At 40.3% G+C, this 27,470-nt stretch overlaps 1 protein-coding gene across 3 annotated transcripts; it reads left to right on the top strand.

Moving 5' to 3' along the window:
* The first annotated feature begins 20 nt into the window (after positions 1 to 20).
* On the top strand, positions 21 to 27,291 carry INTS14 (integrator complex subunit 14). Of its 3 annotated transcripts, none has more exons than XM_006184019.3 (12): positions 21 to 134; positions 3,701 to 3,984; positions 5,345 to 5,452; positions 8,036 to 8,191; positions 9,337 to 9,455; positions 9,901 to 10,043; positions 12,016 to 12,108; positions 14,170 to 14,314; positions 15,657 to 15,790; positions 22,787 to 22,905; positions 24,720 to 24,785; positions 26,437 to 27,291. In XM_006184019.3, the coding sequence occupies exons 2-12, from the start codon at positions 3,763 to 3,765 to the stop codon at positions 26,686 to 26,688; spliced, it is 1,557 nt and encodes a 518-aa protein (XP_006184081.1). In that variant the 5' UTR covers positions 21 to 134; positions 3,701 to 3,762; the 3' UTR covers positions 26,689 to 27,291. The 3 variants fall into 3 exon arrangements, with proteins under 3 accessions (XP_006184081.1, XP_006184080.1, XP_032336814.1); XM_006184018.3 differs by having other exon boundaries at positions 73 to 428; XM_032480923.1 differs by lacking the exon at positions 21 to 134 and adding an exon at positions 545 to 565.
* The last annotated feature ends 179 nt before the right edge of the window (positions 27,292 to 27,470 follow it).

Here is a 27,470-nt window from a genome sequence, read left to right on the forward strand (position 1 = left end):
TCCTTGAGCCCCGCCCCAAGCGCCTCGCGCAGCCCCGGCGCCGAGTTCCCCTTGGTCACGCGGCCCCATAGTTCCGGCCTCGGCGCGCGGCCGGAAAGTTTATGCGGACGGACTGGGCCGGTGATGGGCGCGGGGTGAGTTGGGGAGGCCGGAGACCCTGGGCTGTCTTTGAATGTTTGTTGCAGCTGCAAGGAAGGGGTCAGAGGAGGGGGCCCAACGCGCGGCCAACGCCTGGCCTTCCCGGAGGCCGCTCCGCGCCATCTGTGCGGCGCCAGTTCCGGGGCATTGCCCCCGGCCTCCCCATGTTGTGCGGCTCCGGATCTCCGCTCCGCATAAACACCACGATTTCGGCCCCTTGCCAAGGCCCCCTTCGCCCTCTCGTCCCATAAGAGATTTCCAGATGTCAAAAATTTTTGACTGATTTTAAGGTAAAAATACATCCCCCGGGAGACGCGATCCAAATGCAGGAGTTCTGTGTTTCTAGGCTGGCAGTTGAAAGATGAAGTCTGAGAATGCGGGAAGCATTCGTCCGGCCACGGGAAGTCACGCTGATGGGGAAACCTGAGTAGGTAGTGCTTCCCGAGAAATTTGAGCGGAATCACGCTTTGAGAGCGAAACTGCTGAGACTCAGTTCTTTATGAATGAGCTAATTGTCACCTTCAGGAAAGAACTATTAAGTGTGTAGCTGATAGAGACTTGGGATTTAAGGCCAAATCAGGGGGCTAAGAGCTATTCTCAGGACTAGACTATTCTTAAGAAAGAAGACCACTAGTTGTCTTAAGCATTGTAGGTAGACAGTACTTACGGGAAAGGTGTGTGTGTGTGGAGGATTCGAGAGTAAGAATCAACTCAAGTGACCAATAACATACTGTTCTCACAAAATTGCTGGACTGTCTGAGCAGGGATTTTTTTTTTTTTTTATTTAATCAGGCCTAGTCTACTTGAGTGAACCATTCAAGAACATTAAGTTCTGTCTTTTACTTCTGTTCTTACAACCTGAGTTCTAAATTGATTTCCCATGACTTCGCCATTGTTAAGGAGGTGTGTTTGGGGGTGGACACAAATGCATCAGTCAGAAGAAGGAGCCACCTCCAGAGATGTCTTCCCAGAAGGCAAGCCTGCCAGCTATGATCATCCATTCCAGTATTACAGTTGATTTCATGGGGTGGAAGTGCTTTCTTATATCTGGTCTGTATCTGTGTATCCCATTTGCCATTATCCTAAAAGGTAAAGCTAGTAATCCCCATGACCCCAACTTTCAGTAACTTAGGGCCTCTATACATGAGTGGAAATACCACGTGAGCTGGATATGAGCAGAGGCACAGGGATCCCTGATACCTCTTGAATGAGGCAAGGAGGAAGTGTATTTCTGGTGTCCAGAGTTAAAATTTATAATATATTTTGCCAAAGAATTGGCGTTATAACTGGTAGTTCTGCTAATGGGTAGTTCATTAGTCATTATATGTATTTGTCAAGCATGTTACTATGTGCTAGTTGCCTTGATAGGTTCTGAGGAGACATTGGTGGGCAAAATCTGACATAGTCACCACCTTTAGTGAGCTTATGGTCTAATGTATTGTAGTTGAACCAATATTACACAGGACCTTACTTCTTGAACAACACAGCTGAGACTCAGAAAGGATCTGAGAAAGACTGAGTAGATAAAATGGTACAAGGTTATACACCTAAGCTCATGCATTTGACACCAGAAGAAACTCACAGGCTCTCAGAGCCTATTAACTCTGACTTTGAACACAGTTTTAACAAGCTGGATTACCTGGCTTTCCAGCTCATGGTAGCCAAGAAGCAGCAAATTGGAAACAGGGAGGATGATTACAGGAGATTACTGAGAAAAGGGGAATGCAAACTGATGGTCCAAAATTAATTTTAAGGAGGAGGCACCAAAACAGCACGACAGCCTGGATCCCTTGAGTACAAGTCAGTGTTTCTGGGGATGTTTTATATGATACTTGTTACATGGGACTTAACAGTAATTATTAGAGAAGGGTTAAATGGTAAACACCAAGTTAGCAAATTAAACTGTATTCTTTGCTGTAGTGTTTCTCAGTGTCTCTAATAAGACCTGAACTCATTTTCCTTGGAGCATCCCTCCAGGACAGTGTTCTGCAGCACACACTTGGGAAGAATGCTGGTGTAACATAAAACATCAGGGTGGCAGTGTGCTGAGCAGTACTGGTGTTTAGAGTGGTGATGCCAAGTCATCATGAGGGACTGAATTATGTATAGCACTCCGAGTTCAATGAGGCGGACGGGTGCACATTTTAATTGTTTCTATCAAAATAGTTAAACATTTTGGAATTCTAAAGAATCTAGAAGAGTAATTTATATCTTGGGTTTAATCTTTATTGATGTTGGATACATGAGGCATTATTGTATTTGAAATGTATCTCAGGCTATTATGTGGTAAAAGGGCTTTTTCTACTTGACTTGAGTCCCTGATCCCCATTTATAACATTGTTTCCATGAATCAATATGTTCTGAGATACCAGCAGTCTACTTACAAGTGGAATACCTTCCTAAACACTGTGCTAAAACAAGCATTCTGGCCACTGTTAAGTGTTTCGAAGCAAATTCCAAAAAGGAAATTAGTGGACATTAAATTTCTAACATGTTTATGTCCATCCTCAGTCTTCCCTAATTGTATATATGCAATGTGATTTTTATGAAGTTGTAATCAGTGTATACAGACAATCCTGTGACCTTCTTTTCTCAGTTACTAATGCTTTTATAAATATTTCTGATCTCTGCATATGTGTCATTTATTTATAGCTATCTGATATTTCATTGTGTCAATAGACTATAGTTTGCTTAATAGTAGAGTAGCAGCAAGCTGTGTCCCCAAGAGCAAGTCTGTATCTGTGAACTTTTTTCCTTTATTTTTGAGCACAGAAATGTTTTCTTCATGGTCATTCTCAATCTATAATTTTAGAGAACTCTTTGTTTTCTCCATTTCTTCTACATTTTGACTTTTATACACAATTTCATAAGATGATATCAGCTGTCATATTCTTTATTTTGTTCTTTTCTTTCACATTAAAGCACTATTGCCTCATTTATTTACAGTGAGTAGCACTGAGGCCAGAAGTTTGTTGCTTTTTGTCCTGCTTAATGATTTCCAGCTTTTCTACTTTGGATTATGACTTTTCTAGCCCTTTCATTTTTATATTTTGCATTTATTTTAATTTTTTTAAAAGGGCATCAAGCAACTGGATAATTCAGCAAACACTTGCATAAACACTGCTGTATTGAGTAAGATAGTGATGGTTCCCAAAAAGAATGGTTGATTATCAGAAAGCACCACCATAAGAGAACTAGAAATGTTCCTTAGTAAATTAAGTGTTGGAGAGGTGATGCAGGAGTGTTTGTTATATTAAGTTGTATAAGATTGGAAAGTATTCAAGTCAAGGGCCACCCGATTTAATGTTTTTTTATTAAAAATACTTCAGGTTGTCCTTGATTTATGGCCATTGAGTGGGTGATTCTAGGAGTGGCCCTCACAGCGAGCTAAGCTGCTTCCTTCCCCCACACTAACTTCTCTGCAGTGTTGCCCTCACCTCAACTTAAATGGAGTTTGCCTTCACTTATTTCTGGAAAGTTTGGTTAAGATTTTGGTGAAAAAAAGAATACTTTTTTTTCCCCTCCATGACATGTAAGACCTAATCATATTTATTTTCTACAGCATTTGTCTCTCTTTAGCTGTCTGTTTGCATTCTGATTGGGAACATTGGGATCACATTCATCATGCCAACAGTGGTGGTAATGGACGTGTCCCTTTCCATGACCCGACCTGTGTCGATCGAGGGGTCTGAGGAATATCAGCGCAAGCACCTGGCAGCCCATGGTTTGACGATGCTGTTTGAACACATGGCCACAAATTACAAGCTTGAGTTCACAGCTCTGGTGGTTTTTTCATCCCTCTGGGAGCTGATGGTTCCCTTCACAAGAGATTATAATACCCTACAGGTACAAAAAGGAATGAGTTTATATGTACAAGGCCCAAATCTGTAGGAAGGAAAACAGTGTTATCATATTGCACTGAATAGTTAGAACTTGGAATTATTTAATGATAAGTCTATGTGTATAATATCTGAGTGTAACTGTAAAGCAAGGATCACAACCAGCAGGCCTTATTCCTTTGGTAGAACTTATGAGTTAGAGCTGTGAGTTGTTGCCAGTCTCTGTTCTTGATTTTCAGGAATTCTTTGTGGAAAGGGAGCATCTCAGGATGTAGTGCCCAATACCCTAAAGTTCAAGATCTTTAGATTCAACACTTTGCTCTTTTTTACTTTCTTATAAAACTTGAGATGAAAAATAGCCCTTCCTGACAAAAAACCTAATTCTAGAGTAATTCAAGAGTATGTTTCCTCCCCAACAAATAGCCTTTGATTTTCAGATGCCAAGAAGCCATCATTTTAAAACTTTGAGTGATAGGTATTATCTTTCAGAGGTGTTACCTGCGATATGCCAGAGAATTTACTTTTTGACATCTCTAAATTAATATTTCCAACAATGCCTAGCACAGTGCCTTGCCCATAGTGAGCAGTCAGTAAGTGTTTGTGGAATTAAAATGAACAGTTTACTCATTGCTAGGCAGTTTAGAAATTCAGGAACAGTGTAGTTTGCTTTTTTAAATACAAGTAATAAAATTGTGTTAAATCATTCCTTTTATTATCACTTTTTTAAAAGTGACTCAAAGCTTTTTTTTTTTTTTTTTAGTTGCACTAGATTTCTTATAAGTGGGTCAACAAAGGATCTTGGATATTCAGCAGTTCTGAAATTTGGAGAATTACTATATAGTAGTGCAGAGTAATGGTTAAGATCAGATGTCCTGGGGTCAGACTGACTGGGTTCACATCTAGACTCTGCCACTTCTAGGCATAAGATCCTAATCATTCTGTACCTTAGTTTCCTCATTTTAAAAATAGGTTAATAATCTATACCTTATAGGATGTTGTCATGATTAAATGCTTATAAAATGCCTATAATGGTGTTTAGGACATAGTGCTCAGTACATTTTGTCATTTTTGTGGTGTTTAAAAGTTTTTCATTTTAAGTATTTCCTTCAATATCCACTTCTAAAGATGTAAACTTGATGGACTGTTCACTCTCACTTGATAAGAAGACAGAATAAAGGGAAGCTCTTTTAATTATCCTTTATAGCTGAGGAAGTCTGTTTTACCATTTTTCTTTAAGAACTTACACTTTTGGCTCTCTAAAACACAGTGTCCCCTGTGACATTTATGCTTTGAATAGTTTATATTTTTTTCTATAACAAATTGAAACAATAAAGAATAATGAGCAATTTTATCTTTCATTCAATCAGGAAGCACTAAGTAACATGGATGATTATGATAAAACCTGCTTGGAGTCTGCATTAGTTGGTGTTTGCAATATTGTTCAGCAAGAATGGGGTGGTGCAATTCCTTGTCAGGTAATGATCAATTCTTTTTCTTTGCCCTAAGTTAAAAACATTAATCACTGAGGTACTTCAGTTTTCTGTGGGCTCTGACACAGCATGCATTTTAATTTCCACATACTGTGTTATACACTATTGGTATCTTTTTGAAAGAAGGCACTAAATCAACACTAATATACTCAGAAAGCAACACAATTTTGCCTTAAGGAAGGCATCCTCCTAGTAAATTGACTTATTGCAAACTAGTATTGTTTGTATAAAACCCAAAGGGCTCAGTGTGGAATTTTAGAATACTCCCTGGAAGAGGTGATTATAATTTTGAGTGATAGAATTGTGAACATCAGTACAATATAGTCTGTCATCATTATTTCAGCGTAGCATTTATTCAGCGAACTTTTAACCTCAACTATCTGAGTTGTCTGAAAACTGAGGCACATAAATGTCATAAAATCTGTTGCCCTTAGGGTCCACAATAGGTCCCTATTAGCATCAAATCAAAGCAGAATAGTAGCAGTTGGAAGTTTGCTATAAACAGGTGCTTTGAGACGTCGTAACGTATTTTAAAGGAGAAAACAAAAATTGCTAAAAAGGAAAATCATGATAATCTACAACAGGAGTCAGCAAGCTTTTTCTGTAGTTTAGGCTTTGCAGGTGTCTGTGGAACCTCCTCAGCTGACATCACTGAATGCACTTATTGGCACTCAGAACTATATACTCAAAAGGGTGAGTTTTATTGCATGTAAATTTATGCCTCAATAAACCTAGCTTTTTTTTTTCAAGTTGTTTTTTCTTAAAAAAACAGGGTAAAACCACCCTGTTCTATAGAGTATGAACTCACGGGTTAGTGAAGACCCTGAGCTACTACTAAAAAGGTTAAATCAAATCGAATCACTTTAGTGGACACTTGCTGAAAAAGCCTGTAAATACCTTTTGATCAGTTTCTTTTCAGAAATTGAAATCTTTGACACCTACTTCATAAACATTATTTGGTAAATCCATGCACACAGACTGTCAGTTTCCTGACAATATACTGAATGAATGAAATTTTGTTGTCAGTATCTTCTCAGCTGGAAGCTAGCAGGTCGTAGTTTCACTTGCTACTTCAGTGGTTTTAGAGAAAAAACTCAGAAAATATGTAAGAGCCAGACCTTGTGCACCATGCAGACTTCTGCCTTTTAATGTTTTTTTCTTCCTTTGCAAAAAGGAGGAATCTGAATTTGAGATGTACTATACCCTGGGGGCAAGGGCCGGGGCCTGAATCCACTTAGACTTGCTTGATGAATTTTGGGGTGAACCAGATCCAAAACACAGTGGAAATTATTGATGATTGTTTTTATAATCAGTTACCATCAGATGGATTTGTTTTAATGTGGAATATTTTTAACCAAGTTTTTAGAGACCTGGACTATGTCTTCATTATCTGTGTACAGTCTGTCTCATTTTGACATTATGTGAAATATTTCATTGTCACACAACATCTGAAAAAGCTAATGGCAAAAGTAAATCGTCATATAGCAGTTGTTGGTACCTAGAAGAGGAAATTGCCTTGTCTGTCTTCCCCAAAAATGACATCTCTCCAGAGGACCTCTGTGAAGCATTTTTGGGCTTTAGAATTGAGTGCCGATCTTGGCACATCACACAGTGCAACCACATAATACTGCCTTACTGGCCTGCTATTTTCAAGTTACTAGGCTAGGCTAGGGAGAGCAAAAATAATCCTCCCCTGGGTTGCTTGGAATGTCCCCCCTACACAGGATTGCTTTGAAGCAATGAGGAAAAGGAAAATGATTTGTTACTAACATCTATTGTTGGCATATTGTGAAAGCCTTTAAAAATTATAGGTTGATTAAGAATGTATTTTTAAGGTCTTGTCCATGTCTAGTTAAATGGCTTTTATAAATGCATGTGTAAAGTAGTTGTTATTTTAGTTGACCAGGGGTAAAGTTTGTCGTCTTTGAAAATAAAGTGTCAAAGTTCAGATTTCAGACTCCTGCGCAGGTACTTCCTAGGGACACACATAAAATAGGTCCTTATGCCATTTTTGACACCAGTGTCTTAGATGCCTGCTCCCTGTCTAAGAGATAGGGTCCTAGTTTTAAGACAATTGACTAAGAATTGGTAATGAATGGTTTTGTCCTTTTTTTTTTAAATGTTTATAGATAGGTGCTTTTCTGTTTAGATTTAATTAGATAAAATACAGTAACGTGAATAGATCTTAAGCGCACAATTAACTGAGTCTTGACAAATGTATACACCTGTGTGGCCACTCCTCCAAGTAAGATACAGAACGTTTTCATTACTCTTCAAGTTTCCTCATGTCCCTTCCTACTCAGTATCCCACCATGTCCCCCAACCCTCATTTGACTTAGTTTTGTTTTACCTATTCTGGAACTTCCTATATATATAGAATCATACAATGTGTCTGTCATCTTTCACTTGACAAAAATGTTGAGGTTTATCCACATGTATCCCCGCAGAGGTACAGTTTTCAGTGTAAATGCAGTCAGGGAGAAGTGAAGTGAAAACATTGCCGAACGAGACTGCTTTCAATCAGTATGTTATTTCATGAATGAAGCTCCTCTCACTTTTTGCACACAGGTTGTTCTGGTGACGGACGGCTGTCTCGGCATCGGCAGAGGGTCACTGCGGCACTCCCTAGCTACTCACAGCCAGCGCAGTGAGAGCAACAGGTTCCCACTGCCTTTTCCTTTCCCGTCCAAGTTGTACATCATGTGCATGGCAAATCTGGAGGAGGTAATGCTTTTTACTAAGTTCTTTGTAGTTTGATTAGATGCATTTTAGGACTCAGTTTATGTTTTAGTATATTCCATTAGTGTTACGTATACAGGCATGCCTCAGAGCTATTGCAGGCTCCCTTCCAGAGCACCGCAATAAATTAAGTATAGCAGTAAAGGAGTCACATGAATTTCTTGCTTCCCCAATGCATATAGAAGTTACATTTACACTCTCATGTAGTCTATTAAGTGTGCAGTAGCATTGTCTAAAACAACAATGTACTTACCTTAATTAAAAAATATTTTATTGCTAAAAAATGCTAGCCATCATCTGAACCTTGAGCAAATTGTAATCTTTTTGCTGGTGGAGGGTTTGAAATATTGCAAGAATTTCTAAAATATGACACAGAGACAAATTGGGTAAATGCTGTTCGAAAAATGATGCCAGTAGACTTGCTATACGCAGGGTTGCCACAAACCTTCAATTTGAAAAATCTCTAGGTCTCAAATGCTCTCCTAAAGTACAGAGTGTTGCCCCATCTCAGGATGCATAGCTGGAGTTGTAATCCATCCCACTTCCCACACAGTTTCTTCAGATGCTGGAGTCACAATGTTCTTTTAGTGTTAGATACTTCACTTAGCAATTCTAATGTCCTTTGCACCAGAAATGTTGACAGAAGTGTGCTTTGATTTTTCTTTTTCTTTTTCTTCTTCTTCTTTTTTTTTTTTTTTTGTCAAGTAGCATTACTCTGATGTGTGTTTTATTAAACTCTACTTCTTGGTTTTCCCACTTATTTGGGAAAGTTAACCTTTCTTCACCTCAGTTTTTCTGTCTGTAAAATATATATAATGTTGGTTCTTACCAAAAGATGTTAGAAACACTTGGAAAGGAAGATAAATTGTGTGAATACCAACTGTGGTCACCTCTGAATCTTTGCAAAACTACTTCGAACGAATAGCTCTGCTGGTATCATTTTATATAACATTCCTCTTTGCTAACCTTGAGTCAAATTTGCTACAGTTATTTTCCTTCTCAGGTTGTTAAAAAAAAAATCATTTTCGTTATTTATTGCCTGTGTTACTGTGATGGGAGTGACCTTGATGAGCTGATGATAATCTAGCATTTTTATGCCACTTTGAAAGGATCATCTGTTTGCTTTGTAGCTTCAGAGCACTGATTCCTTGGATTGCCTTGAACGTCTCATAGATTTAAACAATGGTGAAGGGCAGATTTTTACTATCGATGGTCCCCTGTGCTTGAAAAATGTACAGTCTATGTTTGGGTGAGTATATACTTTGAGCTTTTTTTTTTATTTGCCTTCTTACAATCCAGCATTATAATTTGGTATCAAGCAATAATACCTATTTTACTATTCCTAATTGTGTCATTTTGTTTTCTCCAAGTTGCACATTTTTCAGAGAAAATGATTGGTGGTAGTAATTTTTAAAAGTTCATTCCCTTTTAAGTTAGGCATGACTAACTCTAGTGCCTATAGGCATTGATTTCCTTATAACAACTCAGTAATTTCAAAAATTAACTTGCTTTTGGGTTTTTCAGAATTGAAACCTCTCACCAAAAATGTTAGATTTTGTTCTGTCTCACAAATGGTCAGATCATACATAGTTTTGGAGTCAGCCTGAAAGGAAAAGAAGCTTAGCATTTTGAAAAAAATACTTGAAAAAGTTGTATTTTTTTTCTTTCTATAACAAATAATCATCATATTCTAGAAAACTGATAGATCTGGCATACACACCTTTCCACGCTGTCCTCAAGTGTGGCCATCTAACTGCTGATGTGCAAGTTTTCCCCAGGCCAGAACCTTTTGTTGTAGATGAAGAAATTGATCCTATCCCTAAAGTCATTAACACAGGTAACTTTTTTTTTTTTTTTTTAAACTTCCTTCTTAGTTCTTCTAACTCCTGACTTTTACTTTTCTCTGTCCGGGAGGGTTGAAAAGAAATGTCAGTACACTTTGCATGGGAGGGTGCATTGCCAAAGGGGTGGCAGATTAGTGGTCTTTCATAGTGAGGTCATGAGTTAAATTCCAATCTTAGATCATTGTAACCACAAATTATGAGAGTTGGAAATCAAGGCCAGGTGTACTGGCATTGCAGTCCTTGAGGCTGTTCTTAATAGAGTCAGTAAGACTGAATAGCATCATAATTAAGATCATATATGAAGGGCTAGCTAGCTTCTGGACTTGGCTGTGTGGGTCTTCCTTTGTGACCCTGGACAAGACACTCTGGTTCTTATTGGCTAGCAGTGTGGAGTCTCTAGGTGAATGGTAGTCTCTCAGGTCTCAGCTCTGATACACTGTCCTTTCTAATCCTGCTCCTTGTATTAAGACTGGAAGAAAGTAATGCACTTTGGCTTTTACCTGGCTCATGTTGCCGGTGCTATGCTTAGGTAAGCTGGCAAAGCCAGAAGTTAAAAGTAACAAGGGGTAGTAGAGAAGAGAGTTGTCTCATGTTGGTGGGTGGACCCCTTGAGTGGTGGGTACATGCTGAACCATCACTGTTTCAGTCACCAGTGCCTAGCACTGGTGTGCCTAGCATAGTGCCTGGTGCTTAGCAGGTGTTCACTAGGTAATTGTTCAGTCAACAAATGATTAAAATTAAAATTAAATGATTAAAATTAAATTTTTTAAATTAAAATTTGTTTCTTCCTTAGGTGTATAGATTTTAAGGACTTTCTGAGTGAAGGGCTGTGCACAGGCTGTTTATTTCCTGTGCCTTTAGCTCCTAGCTCTCTGGAAGTAGGGCATTCATCCTTTTCACTGTGACTTGACAGCAGTGTATTAAGCAGTACCAAATGTAATGTTGCCTTCAAACCAGTCAGATCCCACTTCCCTCCCATCCTTTTTTGATGAGTAACTTTGATCCTTTCTTTCCCATATAAACTTTTAGTCCAAGATCCTTGTTATACCTTACATTTAAACCTCTTTAAAATGTAGGCTTTTTTCCTACTCAAATGAAAAATATATAACTGCTTATGCTGATTCATTTGTTACTTAGCTAAGGAACGTTATGACAGCAGAGCTCCAGAGAAGATTTTCTGATGTATTAGAAGTACCTTGTACTCACCATGATCTTGATTTTTTTAAAAATTCTTTTGAGACTATGAGTGTATGCCTAGAAGAAAGACTAAAAAGCAGTTCCATAAAATATTAATAGAGGTTTCCTTTGATGATGAATAATGAATGACATTATTTTTCTACTTTATAGTTTTTAGTGTTTAAAAGTTTGTATACTGCTTGTATAATCAGAAAAAAACTTTTAGGAAGTACTTTGGGTTACAACTTTTTTTTTTGAACTTATTTGATATTTTCAACAAATATTTTTGGTCTTTATTACAGCTTCTGTAAAGCAAAGAAACCACTGTTGTATATAGACTGCTACCTTGGTTTTGTAAAGAATGTATTTCTTAGGGAAATGTGTTTAATGGAATAAATGTGTTTAATGCAATAGCCTTACCCTCCAAGGATAGCTGCTTGCAGTTGTTGTGAAAGTGTTTGACTGCGACGCCCTCTGGTGACCTGAACATCCCTGACTATGCAGAAGGGCTTGACCTTTAAGTTTTGCCTGGGCTGAGGACCTAGCCTCATAAAAATAAAGTCTAATTGTCATATAACTTAAATCCATTAAATAAAAGACAGTTATCCTTATTTTCTAAGTTACTTAAAATGTAAAGTATTAGAGTCATTCAGAGAAACTTTTAATAACCTTCCTAGTCATCATATTTGAATTTTCCACCTAAACATTATGTATATGAAATCTAGTACATGGAAAGTAATGTACTTTCCCATAGCACAGATTAATTCTCTTTTAATTCTTTCTTTTCAGATTTGGAAATAGTGGGATTTATTGACATTGCTGATATTTCAAGTCCCCCAGTTCTGTCCAGACATCTGGTCCTACCTATAGCACTTAACAAAGGTGAGGGCTCTTCCTGTTCTGGTGATACATATGAAGCATCTTATTATCTAAAATTATTCTTCAATGTTAGATAGTAGAATATCCCATTCTGCAGAATATGGGGGAAAGAAATAGTTACGGGGCTAGATTGGATTTTTTTTTAATGGAATATTGCCTAATATGTTAAACTAATTCTGCTGCTTTATGATTGTGAAAAGCATTGTGACATTTATCATGTGCTGCTTTGTTTAGGCATCTCTCTGTAGAGATGAGACTGCTTAGTCCCTCATCCTGGGCTCTTCCTTTCCCTGTAGGAGCATGCTAGGGAAACCACAGTAGTTCTCAGAAGGTTGCCTAATAAGTGTGGAGTACAGCTTCATAAGAGGAGGAACCACATCTGTTTTCTACCTGTGCCTGGCAGATAGCAGATACTCAGTAAATATTCTTGAATGAATGGATGAATCCAGGCCCTTGGGAGACCTCACTACTGCAGAATATATGCTTCTCCAGGAATTATAGAGTCGTAGCTCCCAAATTCAGCGTCTCTCTGGAGAATGTTAGGCTCTAGCACTTTCGAATTCTCTTTTCTCTGTTCTAGGCTGACCGTCCACTTTATATTTACCAGCTTTCTCAAAGAAATGTATATAGTCAACCAGGTTTCCACTTACTGAGTTATGATCACATTCAATTTAAGCAGTTATCTCAGTTGGAGTGTTAGGTATCCCATAATCCTCTATCACACAATCACAGACAGAATCTTTGATATGTTCCCACATGTGGTTCATTGTGATCATTGTGTTTATACTTTACCTTATTTTTTGATATTAATATAGATAACAACCAGGTTTCCCTTATTTCTAAGTTCCTGGGGGAATTCTTCATGCCCATATAAGTTGCCAAGAAAGAAAACTGGCAAAATGAAGAGTTTGTGTAGGAGAACAGTGAAAAGAAAAGTATGGGAAGGCAGAATGGAGCCATGCTGTAAGGGCTATTGAATGTCAAGCTAAACTGGGCAAATTCTTCTTACTGCATAAGAGTATCTTTGAATGAAGTTGAGCACACAGATAGTTCCAGAGGGGAGGTAATTATAGAGAGATTTGCTCATCTCTGCTCAGCAGAGTGTACGAGAGAACCTGGAGTTGGAGAAGCAAGTCCAGAAGCTTATACGCTTCACAGCCATGAAACGCGCTGAGTATCAATGGACCACTTTTCCTTTAATACAATGTCTGTTGATCATTTAGTGACTTTCTGTCTTTATGCAGTTGTAAACATAATTACAAAGACTAGGATCAACCAAGAACTAACTGTGAGTGTTAAATGAAAATGTAAAACATGATGTGATGTGTGTTCACAATTATATTAGTGTTCAAATATGTATACCCAGGTCCAGGGTGAATGGCAACATGGAAAAATAAACACAAGCTTTGTGATTAAAAATAATAATAATAATATTTTTAAAAAGAAACTTATAGAGTAATCTGTGTTCTGTGCAGTATCCTAAAGGCTGTCATCTGAGAAAATTCTTGATATCTCTGAGTCTGTATTTCTGTTTAGCTGGTACTTTAAACCCCCAGAGAGCATCTAGCTTAGTGTCCTAGTAGAAACCATGGAAAGCTGATTTTTTGTGTAGCAGCTTCACTGAAATGTAATTCACATACCATATACTTCACCCATTTAAAGTGTACAATTCAGTAGTTTTTAATTTATTTACAGAGTTGTGCAGCCATAATCACAATTTTAGAATCAGAATTTTAGAATTTTCACTACCTCTAAAATAAACCCTTTAGCTTTGAACCCCAAACCCTGATGTCTCTCAGCCTCAGGTAACCACTAATGTCCTTTCTATCTCTATAGATTTGCCTATTCTGGATGTTTCATATAAATGGAATTTATATAACATGTGAAAACTGATTTTTATATGGACATAGGAAAACCAGAATATGAGTCTTTCTTACTTGTTATAATCTTCTTTATAACTTTTTGTTCACTTTCCTTTCAAGGCTAGAAACAGCCCAGAATATAATTGGGGTCTGGGTTTTTGTAGCTAATCTCAGCCTGACCGATTTTCTCTTCTTTTCACAGAAGGTGATGAGGTGGGTACTGGTATAACTGACGACAACGAAGATGAAAATTCAGCCAATCAGATCGCAGGCAAAATACCCAACTTTTGTGTCCTGCTCCACGGCAGCCTGAAAGTGGAAGGAATGGTGGCAATAGTCCAGTTAGGGTAAGGAACTGTTTTACCTTTGGTTGAGTAAAAGAGAGATTCAGTTTACAAGGTGAAGTTTTTCCCAGACTTTCCTGAAAGAATAGAAAGGCCCTTGTCACCTTTCTCCTCTCCCTGCCGTATCCTTCCCACCTACTATCACCTTGTAAACGGCTCTTTAAATCATTGCCTAGATTATTATGTTGATTTTAGATTATATCTTTTCTCAGTTTTCCTCTTTCCCCATCTTACCTGGGAAACCTGGGGTCAGTTAAAGCAGTGTTACTGAATTGCTATGGCATTTTATGCAGTATTCACCGACTCAGCTATAAAACGAGGAGGTAGGGGTAGAGCTAAATGAAGAAAGATGCTGATGACATTGAACATTGTACCACTTGCCAAGCACTCCTGTAGGCACTTCACATATATTAACTCCTTTAATCCCTCATAACAACACTATACTGGAGTTACCGTATTATCCCATTCCTTAAATGAGGAAGCTGAGGCTTAGAGAGCAAGTCGAGGTGCTTGCTCAAGGTCACACAGCTAGTAAATGGAAGAGCCAGGATTCTTACCCATGCGTCCTGACTCCATAGCCCACACCCGTAACCTCTCTGCTGTATTCCTTCCCTATGAGGAGAGCCCTTCTAGCTTTCACATTCGCTAGAATCTCGAATTTCTTAAACTATCTGCTTCCCTTTCTGTAATACCTATTGTTACGGAAGAAGAGGTGACTGATCGTCTTCTGGTCAGCACCTGAGATTGGTAGGAAAGATCAAGAGGTCAGGAGTACTCAGAGGAAGCACGGCTCCATTTCTGCTTGACTTAAAACTAGCTGATCCAAAAAGAAGAATGCAGTTCTCATTAGGGACTAGTTTCTTGTATTTCTTGGTACTGAAGCTACTTGTACTGGCTCTGAACATAAGAATCCACTGGAGCCCTTTGGGAAGTGGGGACAGAGCTGGGTGATGGCTTTGTGCTTTTTGTTAGGAGGCTTTCTCTGAGTGCTGCTGTGTGAATGATTTGCTAAAAAGACCTAGGTCGTAGCCCTTCCTCCTCACCATCCCTGCAGCTGCTTGCTGCCCTTGTGATTTTTTTTTTCTGTTTTAAGACTGCCTTTGATTTCCATATCTACATAATTGAATGATAATACATGTCTATGTATTAGAGGTAATACATAGAGGTAATATTAGAGGGCAGCAGTATGCATTTTCAGGTTTAGGATTTGGCTTTAGTAAAATTAACACACCTAATTTCAAAGCTGAAAACCATGTCTCTCGAGAGAAAAACACAGGCTAGACTAATTTAACTTGACAGTACCAGGCTTGACGTTCTTCTGATCTTCCATCTTTTCTCCATCTAGTCCCGAATGGCATGGAATGCTCTACTCCCAAGCTGACAGCAAGAAGAAATCAAACCTCATGATGTCTCTCTTTGAGCCTGGCCCAGAACCTCTCCCATGGCTAGGGAAAATGGCACAGTTGGGTCCTATTTCAGGTATAACCCAGATCAGATTTTACTTATCTTGACTCTGTTTTCTCTCTGCTGTTCTGAATGGCTTTGTCTGTGCAGTCAGAGAGCTGCATGATTTCCCTTATGGGTGTGCTGTGGTTTCTGATGCTGGATATATATGTGGAGAACCCCGAGAGAGTTTGGTGTTAACTTTACAGCTCAGGGAAACCAACATTTAGGTTGCTTTAAGGAAGTATAGGTGCTCTAACTACATAGAGCGAAAAGCTGCTCTCCATAAACTTTTTTTCCCATTGTGTACTGTTTTCAACCCAAGTACCCCTAGTCATTCCTAGGTAATTTAATCCCGTTCCTTCGTGAAACTGTTTTCCCAAAATTGCTTTCTCCTGGTACTTATTTTTTTCCTTGACAACATTTTTTTCCCCTTGTTGTCTTGACTTCCTCTTGCCTCATGCTTCCCAAGGTGTTGTTCTTTGCCTTCTTCTCTTGGGTTATCATTCTCTCTTGGTTGTTTCATCAGCTGCTATAGTTTCAGACTCCCTCAAATGTCTAACTCTGGTCCTGCTTGATCTCTCCCTGAAACTTACGTGTCATATTTCCAGTTCCCAGTTGGACCTCTCCACCTGGATATTCTGTCATAGTCCCAAACTCTGCACGTTTGCTGTAGAAATCATTGTCTCTCGCCCCTTGCCCCATAAACAGTCTGTTCTGGTTTCCATACTCCTCCTGAGTGAGGCCTTTGTACTCCTGGGTGCTCGGGCTCCAACTGTTGTGTCCTCCTTGATCCTTTGGACCCATTTTAATTTCAGGAACACCTACCAAGCAACCTATCCTGTGCCAGGTCTGGGGGCTAAAGACTTAGCAGGAGTTAACTCACAGTCTAGTGGAGAGCAGAATAATAAACACAGACTGACACAGGGTCAGAGTTGGCCTGAAGCAGGGGGTGATCAGCTTTGCCTAGAGGACCCAGGAAAATCTTCACAGAGGAGAGACACCCTAGCTGAATTTTGGAAGAAAAAGAGGAATTTGCTGAGCGAGTGAAGGAAGGAAGGGCACCCTGCACAAATGGGGCACCCATAGTAAAGAAAGGAGCTGGAGCCCAAAATGTGAGGGTGGCGTGGGAGGCCCAGGTGGGAGGTTAGAGGCTGGCAGTGGCTAGAACAGGGCAGGCCTCACCTGAAATGCGAAGAGCTGGGACTTTATTCTGCAGAGACTGGGAAGCCACTGAGTAATACCATCGCATCCTTCTGGCTCTAATGAGAACAGTGGAGGTACCAGTTAGGTGACTTTGTAGTCTAGGCACTGGTGCCCCCTGGAGTTGTACAGTATGTCCGAAATCCAAGTGAGAAATAATAATTTTTGCATTTAGAAAAAGAACTCTGTGGAGTGTGGATCTGAAGAGGGGAGGGCATCTTGCAGGCAGTTAGAAGGTCTACTGTGACAGTCCTGGAGATGTGATAATGAGAGGCAGAACAGGGGCAGTGGCTGGAGGGAGAGGATGGATCTATGCAAAGCATGTGCAGGTGGTGGAGTCCACAGTATGTAGATACGAGAATAAAAGAAAGGGAAGGGTTGAGAATAAGCCCCGGTTTCTGACCTGGGCTACAGGGTGAAAGGTAGTATGATTAATTGAAATAGACCAGAGGAGGAAGAGTAGATTTTGGAAGAACATCTTTTGTGCGTGTTGAGTTTGTGCCTATGAGATTTAGGTGGAGGTGCCTGTAGACAATTCCTGTAAGACCCTGGAGTTCAGGAGAGAGGGCAGAGTTGAAAATACAATTTTTAGCTATGAGTTACCACCGACAGTTAAAAGGGTGAGAATGAGGGAAATTGCTTAGAGCAATGGTTCACAAATTCGAGTTTTTGTGTGCAAAGGTAAACCAGGAGAACTTGTTTAAAAATTCTGTTTCCTGGGCCCCACCTACAGAGATTCTGATTCAGTAAGTCTGGATTCAAGCCTAGGTACTTGCAGCTTTAATATTATCCAAGTGATTACAATCCAGGTAATCAATAACCACACCTTAAGAAGCCCTAGCCTCAGGAAAGTATATACACTAAGGGAAAAAGAGAGCCAAGGACCAAACCCCTAGAAAGGACTAACTACTGGGGACAGTAGAAAGGGTGCTAGTAAAGGAAAATGAAAAGGAAGAGGCAAATAAAAGAGGAAAGGTGGAAGAAAGAGCTGTCATAGAACCCAAGAGAATAGAGATTGAAGAAGGAAGTACAGTGTCTCATGCATATATGATACATGGCTACATTGTCTCAAATGCATGTACATGCATGTCAGTTAAGATCTGAAGGATGCCTTTTGCCATCGAAGCCTAGAGAAGATTCTGATGGACTATAAGCCCTAGAAGCTAGGCCAAGGGTCAACAGACTTTTTCAGTAAAGGGCCAGATAGTAAATATTTTAGATTTCACAAGCCACTATAATCTCTGTCATAACCACTAAATTCTGCCATTGTAGCACAATATATAAACCATTTAAACATATAAAAACCATTCTTAACTCAAAAACAGGCAGCCAGCTGTAGTTTGCCAACTCTCGAGCTAAGGTCCAGGGGCTGGGGTTTTAAAGCTTACGCAGGAACAGAAGACATGACTTTGGTTCCACACAAGACAAAGAACTGAAGTCTCTGAGTGAAGCTGGGAATGTGGAAGGTCTACTGCCTCAGTGAGAGAATGACAAGAAAATTTCTACCCGTTGTTTCTACCTACTTTTCTAGATATAAAGATATATAAACATCTCCTGTGGAGAGATTGAAGCCCAGGCCCTGTGCCGTGCTGATCAGCACTAGCCATTCCACACCCAGACAGTGCAAAAACTGGTGCTGAAGCAATGAGCCCATGGTGCCTTCTCCAGAAGCTAATATAATGGCTCTGTAGGAAAACCTCTCCAACCCAGGACGAAAGAACTTCTACGGAGAACACAAGTCCCCACTGGAGATGAGTTTATGATTAGAAAAAAAGTTTTCAAATCCTGTGAGGATTTTACCTCCTTTGAAGGAAGACCAAGAGGAATAGTAGCACCTTGAGGACTTAATCTGAAGGAGACTGTATAATGAGTGTCTGAAATGATTAAAGAGTTTTCAGAAGGAATAGATACTAAGGGGAAAGAAGGGGACACTACAAATCAAGGGTCATTTGATCTTGACAGTTAGGAGGTTCTTTGTGGCTTTTGAGAGTAGCTTCAGCAGATGATTCATTGGCCAGGAGACAGATTGATGAATGAATTAGAGATGAGGAAATGAAAATGGCAAGTTTGACCCCAAGAGGAGAGAAACAGGACAGCAGTTGAAGTCGAACTTGGGGCAGAGAGAGGGTGTGTGTGTGTGTGTGTGTGTGTGTGTGTGTGTCTGTCTGTCTGTCTGTCTGTCTGTGTGTGTCTGTGTGTGTGTCTGTGTCTGTCTGTCTTTAGAGAGTGATTCCTCACTTCCTTTATTCTCTCTGTGGCATTCCTGCATTCATTCTGCCTTTTCACTCTCTGCTCTTGCCTTGTTCTGGCTTTCTTTTTTTATTATTAGTATTATTAATAGACTTCAGTTTTTTAGAGCAGTTTCAGGTTCACAGCAGAATTGAGCAGAAAATAGAGCGTTCGCACATAGCTCTTCCTACCCACACATATACACTCCCCTACCCTCAACATCCCTCATCAGTGTGGCATATTTGGCTCAATCAATGAACCAACATGGGCACATTATTATTAACCAAAGTCCACAGTTTACGTTAGGGTTCACTCTTGATATAGTACATTCTGTAGGTTTTGACAAATGCATAATGACATGTAGAGTTCTGGCTTTCTTTAACCTTGCACTTAGATCAGAAGTCAGCTAACTATGGCCGACAGGCCAAACGAGCCCACGGTTTGTTTTGTAAATACAGTTTTATTGTAAAGGTTTATTACACAGTCACACTCACTCATTTACATGTGATCTGTGGCTGCTTTCAGTGGCAGAGCTGAGGAATTAACAGCAGAGAACACATGACCCACAAAGCCTAAAATATTTATTGTCTGACCCTTTACAAAAAAGTTTCATGACCCCTAACGAGACTGTTGTGACAGCTTTCACCACACATGCCAGCCTGTAACCTAAGATAGTAGCATTTACATTCCTTCTGATCTGGCTTCCTACCAAGCAAAGCTTGGCTGGTTACACCTGTTCTTAATTCAGCGGGAACTGCTGTTTACTGTGCCCTATTTATTTGTGTTGTTTTTCCCTCCCTCTGTCTGCTCTTCTTTTCAGTGAGGATTACTTAATAGGAGCCAGCATTTATTGTACTTTGTGCCAGGCACTGTGCTAGAGAAGGTGAAATGTATCATTTCATTTTATTCTTACAACAGTCCTAGCAGATTGGAATTGTCATTATGGTAACGAGTGCTAAGTGGTAGTAAAACCTATCTTAGAGAGTTGTTGAGAAAATTTATTGAGAGAGGGTATATTGAGCTGGTAGATCCTGCTGTTTTTATTATGTTTTTTAATCAAAGGAAAACATGCAAAAATAGTACCTTCATTTGTACCTATTCCTCCTACTCCTAATTCTGTTCATAGACACAACTGTTTTCAACTTATAATCGTTTCTTTTGGTGTTTACTTACATTTCTAAGTAATATAAGTATATAGCTATTTCTTGACCTTTTTTTTTTCATTTTAAGTATCATTTTTTGAATCCTCCTGAGAAAAGGGCACATGAGAAGTAAACATTTGAAATCTTGCAAATTTGAAAACTGTCTGTATCTCGTCCCTTACCTTCCATTGACAGCGTGGTTGGATACTGAGTTCTAGGCTGGCATCATTTTCCCTTAGCGTTTTGAAGCATCGCTCGGATGCCTCTTCTGGCTTCCAGTGTTGCTACTGAGAGCCCAGTGCTGTGCTGACTGCCAGGGCTTTGACCCAGATCTGCAATTCCTCTGTGCTCCTTGAGGCTCTTCTAGTGTTTCCAGTGTTCTGGATTTTCAGAATCATGTACCTGGTTGCTGGCCTCTTCACTCACTGTGCTGGACTCTCAGTGGGCCCTTCACCCGGCAGTTCATGTCCTACAGTCCTGGGAACATGAGTTTGCCTTTGATTTCCCCCCTGCCTGTGTTCTCTGTTCTCCTTTCTAGAACATATATTATGATTTACGTGTGTAAGATATCTTACCTTCTACAAGATACCTTCAGCTTATCTTGCAACTGTTTTTTTTTTCAATTTGTTATCATATTTCGTATTTCTAAGAATCTCCTCTTCTTTTTTCATTAATGTCTGCTAAGCCAGTTACCACACATAGGCTCCAGACAGAGACAGTTCAAGATAGGCTATGATTAGATGTTGCAGTGTTTGGTATTGACACTGAGTGCTACAGGATGAAAGGGTCTAGAGAAATCACTGTCTGCGAGAAAAACTTGGGACAATTCCATGGAGGAGGTAGGATAGGATCTGGACCTAAAATGTTAAGTTTGGGTAGGTGAGGAGTGGCAGTGTTTGGTGGCAGAACATGTGTTGGCTTTGAAACCAGGCCCAGCTGAGTCAGTGCAAAATCTGAGCCTCAGTTTCCTCATCTCAATGAGGCTAATAATATCTACCCGGTAGGGTTGCTATAAGGAGAGAAATTGTATATGTAAAGTATCTGGCACACAGTTGAAATTTAATCAATATTCTTTATTTTTTAAGTTCCTTAAGGCCAGAAAAATACTTCTCTAACTACACTTGCGAGCAAAGTGCGTGCTACATAGCGAGGTCTTATTATAGACAATGAATAAGTGAGGGAGGGAATAAATAGATGAGGAAAGGAGAGCATTCCATGCAGGGGAAATAACAAACAGGGGCGGGGAAGTTGCATGTAAGCGTGTTGTATGGGAAAGGACTGTTGGGATCTTGGCCTGACTAAGCAGGTTTATATATTGATAAGTATTCATGGAAATATACGTGAAAAGCTGGGCCAATACTTTTTGGAGGGGGCGGGAGGAGAGGGGACCGACAGAGGTACCGTGGGGCTGGCGTAAGGCATCTAAATTAATGACCGGATTGGTTGGGGGTAGAGAGCTGCTGGCTCAGAGGAACTCGGCTAACTCCAGTTTTCAACACAAACATTTGGGCAAGGAATTGAAGCTCCCAGACTTGTTGGGAAAATGAATCCTGCTCTGTCCACCCCAGGAGATAATAATAATAATGCTAATGAGCCAGTAGACGTTAAGTGTGCTTTGTAAGCTTGTGGCAAAGTTTCAGGCTTGAATTGGCTCAAGAAGCAGGTAGAAAAACAAACCATTGTTTATCCTCATGGCTATAAAACCAGCATGGCTTTAAACCTTCGGAAGTAATAAACTGTTAAATCATAAGATGGGGTATGTTTCACCAAAAAAGTATTTCTTCCCTCGCTCTTTTCCTTAATTTGGCTATATACAATTTTATTTTTAATTTTCTCAATGCCTGGACCTATGCTGTCTAACCCAGTAGCCACTAGCCACATGAGGCTGTTTAAATTTCGTTAAGTGAAATTCAATTCCTGTCACACTAGTCACACATCAGGGGTTCAGTGACTACCATTCCCCATCACAGAAAATTCTGTTGGAGAGTGCTGGGCTGGTCTGTGTAGAATTGCAGTATGCATGTATTCATATATTTAAAAATATGTACTTTAGTATTGTTGTATGCGTTAGTTTTATCCTCTCTGATTTTATTTTTTTAACACCTTTATTGTGGTAAGGTTCCTGTACAGTTAACTACACATATTTCAGATGTGCAATTTGATGAATTTTGATAGATGTATCTCTCTGATCTTAATTTATAAAGTAGATAAGTGAAGCTTATCTCTTTAAAAGCATTAAGCTGTTTTTTCACTTGCATAGGCCTCAGATGATTGTTTCAACTCCTACATCAGTATTGAGAACAGGTTCCCCAACCTGACTGAAGTTAATGGATTTTCTTAATGAGGGAGGTAACAGGATATGGGAGATTGAATGATTCAAAGAGCTTCTAGCCTAACTGGAAATGTAGTTGATTGTGTTTTGCCAGATGTCATTTCAAGAATGTCTTTTTCTTTTAAGATGCGAAAGAAAACCCTTATGGTGAGGATGATAATAAGAGCCCATTCCCCCTGCAGCCCAAAAACAAACGCAGTTATGCCCAGAATGTGACTGTCTGGATCAAACCCAGTGGCCTGCAGGTAACATTACCATTTACATTGCTCTCCACTGGGGACAGGAGGAGGGGTTCTGGCAGGCAGGTGGATATTTGATTTGATTTTCCTTTCCTTTGATACTTAGTAATTCACTTACTTCTAATGTTTGTCATTATTTCCAAAAAGGATTTGAGGTGGCCTACAGTAAAACACATATATAGCAGAATCATTTTTTACAAAATTTAGAGCAATATAAAACCTAGAGGAAGAGGAGAGACAATTGTTCCTGGAACCGAAGGCAAAATGATAATTGTATTTGAGCAATTTGGCTCTGAGCTTCCTGCTACTAAGGTCAAAAAAGAAACATGTTGGTTTTATGATTTTTCTTGTCTCATAAAAGGAAGCGACTCAGTTCTTCTAGAGAGACACATTGTACTGGCATTAAACTTTAATGTAAAATTTTTGACATGGTGAGACATTGAATAACGTAAAAGGTGTTCTCTTTAATAACAATTTTGAGAAAGATGTAAAAATCATCATGTGGTTATTTCTTTCATCCCCGTGGTAGAACCCAAGCCAGAGCATTTCCCTGTCACTCCACAAAAACACGTGAGAAGCTAAGATCAGCGTATTATTGAGGTGTGCTGTACTCAGTGACATTTCTCCTCCCGTTGATAAAAGGATGTATTCCTATTTTTAAAAATCACTTTTTGAGCCTTTTTTTCCTCATTTGAATGCCATTTTTTTTCTTTGTTTCTCCAGTGAGTCCAACGTAAGCCAAATGAGAAGAGGTAGTCAGGCCACCTGGTTACAGAATTAGCATGGTCTCTTCTAGCCCCCTTTTCAGGGAGACTGAACCCATCCAGCCATGGCTAAGGGAGCAGGGGCCTCTTCTCTTTGGTGGAAAATCAAGTTCTTCCTCTTTCCTGACCCCAGCACTTCCCTGTCAGAAAGACAGCTGAATTTTTCTAAAGCTGTTTTTGTAATTTTGGTGTTTTGGTCTGAGTGTATTTTTTTTTTTATGATGAGATGCACATAACAAAATTCACCACTTCAGCCATTTTAAAGTATACAGTTCAGTGGCATTTAGTACAGAGTGTTACACGACCATCACCACTATCTGGTTCCAGAACATTTTCATCACCCCAAAAGGAAATCCTTTACCCACTAAACAAGTCACTCTGCATTCATGTCTTCTCCCAGCTCTTGGCAACCACTAATCTGCTTTCTGTCTCTAAGGATTTGTCTATTCTGGATATTTCATATAAATGGAATCATATTATATGTGGTCTTTTGTGTTTGGTCTTTTGTGTTACGTTTTCAACGTTCATTCATGTTGTAGCGTGGATCAGTACTTCATTCCTTTTGATGGCTGAATAACAGTCCATTATATAAACGTCACATTTTGTTTATCCATTCATTTTCAGTTGATGAACATTTGGACTGTTTCCACCTTTTGGCCGTTGTGAAGAATGCTGCTATGATGAACGTTTATCAGATTTATGTATTTGTTTATTTTCCTTTGTTGCTGTGCTGTTGTCATTAGAGTTTTATAGTTTTAGCTCTTACATTTAGGTTTCTGATCCATTTTGAGTCAGTTTTTTGTATGGTATGAAGTAAGAGTCCAACTTCATTATTTTGCATGCGGCTATCCAGTTGTCCCAGCACCATTTGTTGAAAACTATTGAATGGTCTTGGCACCTTTGTCAAAAAGCTGCTGGCCATGGATGGAGAGACCCTCATCCCGACACTGTAACTCTTTTCTTATTTTCATTTCTTTAAACATTTAAAGCCATCCTTTTGTATTCTTTCCACTTTTACCACAGAATTCTAATGTTGAATTCGTTTTACCTTAATAGACAGATGTACAGAAGATTTTAAGAAATGCAAGGAAACTACCTGAAAAAACACAGACATTCTATAAGGTGAGACTATAAGAATTATAGTGGGAGAGGGTGGGCCTGGGACGGGTGCCAAAAATAAATGGTTTACAGGAGTGTGGGGTAACAGATGGACACGGATTAGAAATGTATGGTTTGTGCCTCAGGTTTTTCATCAGTAGTCAGTAGAAATGATAGGTCCGTTGCTGCCATAGAATCCAAGAATCAGAAGTGTCTAAATGGCCTGGTTCTGTGTGGAGCTTCTCTGTGTTGGCTGAGGGAAGGAGCTGAAAGGACCTGTGGGTCATGGCCCTTAACCCTCCTCACCACTCCCATAGGGATAGCCAGTCTAACTCCAGGCAACCAGTGCGTGTGACTTTGCTCAGAACATCCTTACTGTACCAGAGGAGCTGCGTCCAGAAATGACGTCTAAAATTGCACATTTATGAATTGCAAAAGGATGGCCCTCCAGAATCATACCTAGCTAATCATACCTAATTCAGAACCATTGGTGGAATAAAGTTACAAGGGGTCGGGTGGAGTTGGGGGAGCATTTACGCTCACGCCTTGTTTCTCCCCTGCCCTTTGGTGTTTGGCTGAAATTAAATCAAGCAGCAGTGTGAGGTACGCTGTGTTGTCAGTTGTATACTAGCTTGCTCGTCTTAAAATGTGGAACTCACAGCCAGCCCCAGGCTAGCATCTCTTCCGGAGGACATACGTGCTTCGTCTGGGCGTTATCTCATTACCTTTACGTCACTGTTGTCTTCAAACCTAATTATGTTGTGAGCTGGTGAAATCAAGCAGGAGCGACCTTAATCAGAGCTGCTCAGCCCGCCGTGCTCCCCACCTGAAGCCCAGAATTCACACAGGCCCTTGGTGACCCCCCCTTGGCCGTAGTCCCTGTCTCCCTGCCGACTTGTCCATTCAAGGTGGCACACTTGTACTTTGGCCTCCTTCTGAAGTTTCACTTGTAAACAGATGATAGCAGAGAGGTGGTCAGAAAGTCCATTTGTCTTTACTGGTTTTATATAACTACATCTCAGAGCTGGCAAAGGCCTCCACCAGGTGACAGCCTCTCCCTGCCCACTGCAGGGGCTGATGCAGGCCTCCTTTTGTAAAGGAGAAAAGCTACACACTTTGCCCAGACCACACTAGTAAGTGGTGGATGCAGCACTTCATACTTCTCTGCTTCCAGCCACTACCCGACCTTTCTTTTTGAGGCTACCTTTGTGGTCAGACTTCCTGACTCCTAGTCTCCTCCCAAGATGTTCATTGTCATTCAGTCTTTAGGCGCCAGCCAGAGAAGCACTAGACGGTCAAGAGCCCTCTGAGGTCTGGGCCAAGCCTTTCCATACCTGACTAACAGGGGAAAAGTAATCCTCCTTTGCATACATGAAAGGACGTATGCAAAGTGCCTCACCACGTTTGGCCTAAGTGCTCATGAACTGTGGTGAGATGACCTGTGTTTCATTCATCTGTATTCCTTAGCCTTCTGATCCCCTTTAGAGGAACCACTTCCCAGTCATGTCATCACACTGTTACTGTCATCTCTGCACGAGCATTAGTTCTTATATAAAAATGCTCACTTAAGTTCAGGGATCAAGGAGAACTGAACGCTAAGCAGAGCACTTAGAAAGTATGCCACGAGGAAAATGCACTTCAGGAACATGGGTGTTTTTTTTTTTCCTTTGGTCAGGAGCTGAACCGTTTACGAAAGGCCGCCCTGGCCTTTGGTTTCCTAGACCTGCTCAAAGGGGTGGCTGACATGCTGGAAAGGGAGTGCACCCTGCTGCCCGACACAGCCCATCCCGACGCCGCATTCCAGCTGACCCACGCCGCCCAGCAGCTCAAGCTGGCCAGTACCGGCACCTCCGAGTACGCCGGGTATGACCACAACATCACACCTTTGCAGACAGACTTCTCCGGGAGCAGCACTGAGAGAATGTGAGGCTGACTTTGGGAGCCTTTCTTCTTTTTTCAAATGAAAACAACTTAGGGTAAAAACTTTTCCAGTCTGTTCACCTCTGCAGTAGCTACGCTAAGACCTTCCTGAAGCTGCCTCAGAAACACACTTGCAGACTCAGGTTGGTCTGAGAAGGGGTCTGCGGGGGTGGGTGGCTGCTCAGGCTTTGACTTCAGCTTTCTGGAGCTTGGTCTTTAAGCTTAAAAGACAACCATTGCTCCCACAATGGGCACATCTCCTGAGAAGCTTGAAGGACTGACGAGCACCTCCCCACCTTCCTCAGGAAAACCTAACCGCCTGGTTTCTCTGCCTTCCTCAAAGACCTCTTCACTCTTCTCCCAACCATTTCCAAGCTTCTCTGCTTGGGATGAGCAACCCAGGCTGTCTGGGACTTGTCAGGTACAAGCCCAACGTCACTAAGTTTCAGAATTTCTGTAGAACTTGGGCAAAAACTTGGTGGTAACCCTTAGGTGCTTTTGGTGTATCTGGAGATACAAACTTTTAAACAGCAACCATAAATGTATAAAGTGATTCACCTATCTTCAAAACTTTTTTTTATGAAAATAAAATACTTGATTTTCTATAAAATGGTTTCACTGGGAAACTAGTGGTTCTTTGCCTTTTGATTTATCCTGTAACCTAAATGTAATTTCAGCTTCCTAAGTGGCATAGAATCATAAATCTTGAGGGTTCCCTGGGTTTCATATTCACCTCCTTGTTTCTGACACTGGTCAGGCCTCACTGCCTAATGAGCCAGGTTCCATCCA

The sequence above is a fragment of the Camelus ferus genome, chromosome 6, assembly GCF_009834535.1.
Source record: "Camelus ferus isolate YT-003-E chromosome 6, BCGSAC_Cfer_1.0, whole genome shotgun sequence".
Classification (NCBI taxonomy): Eukaryota; Metazoa; Chordata; class Mammalia; order Artiodactyla; family Camelidae; genus Camelus; species Camelus ferus.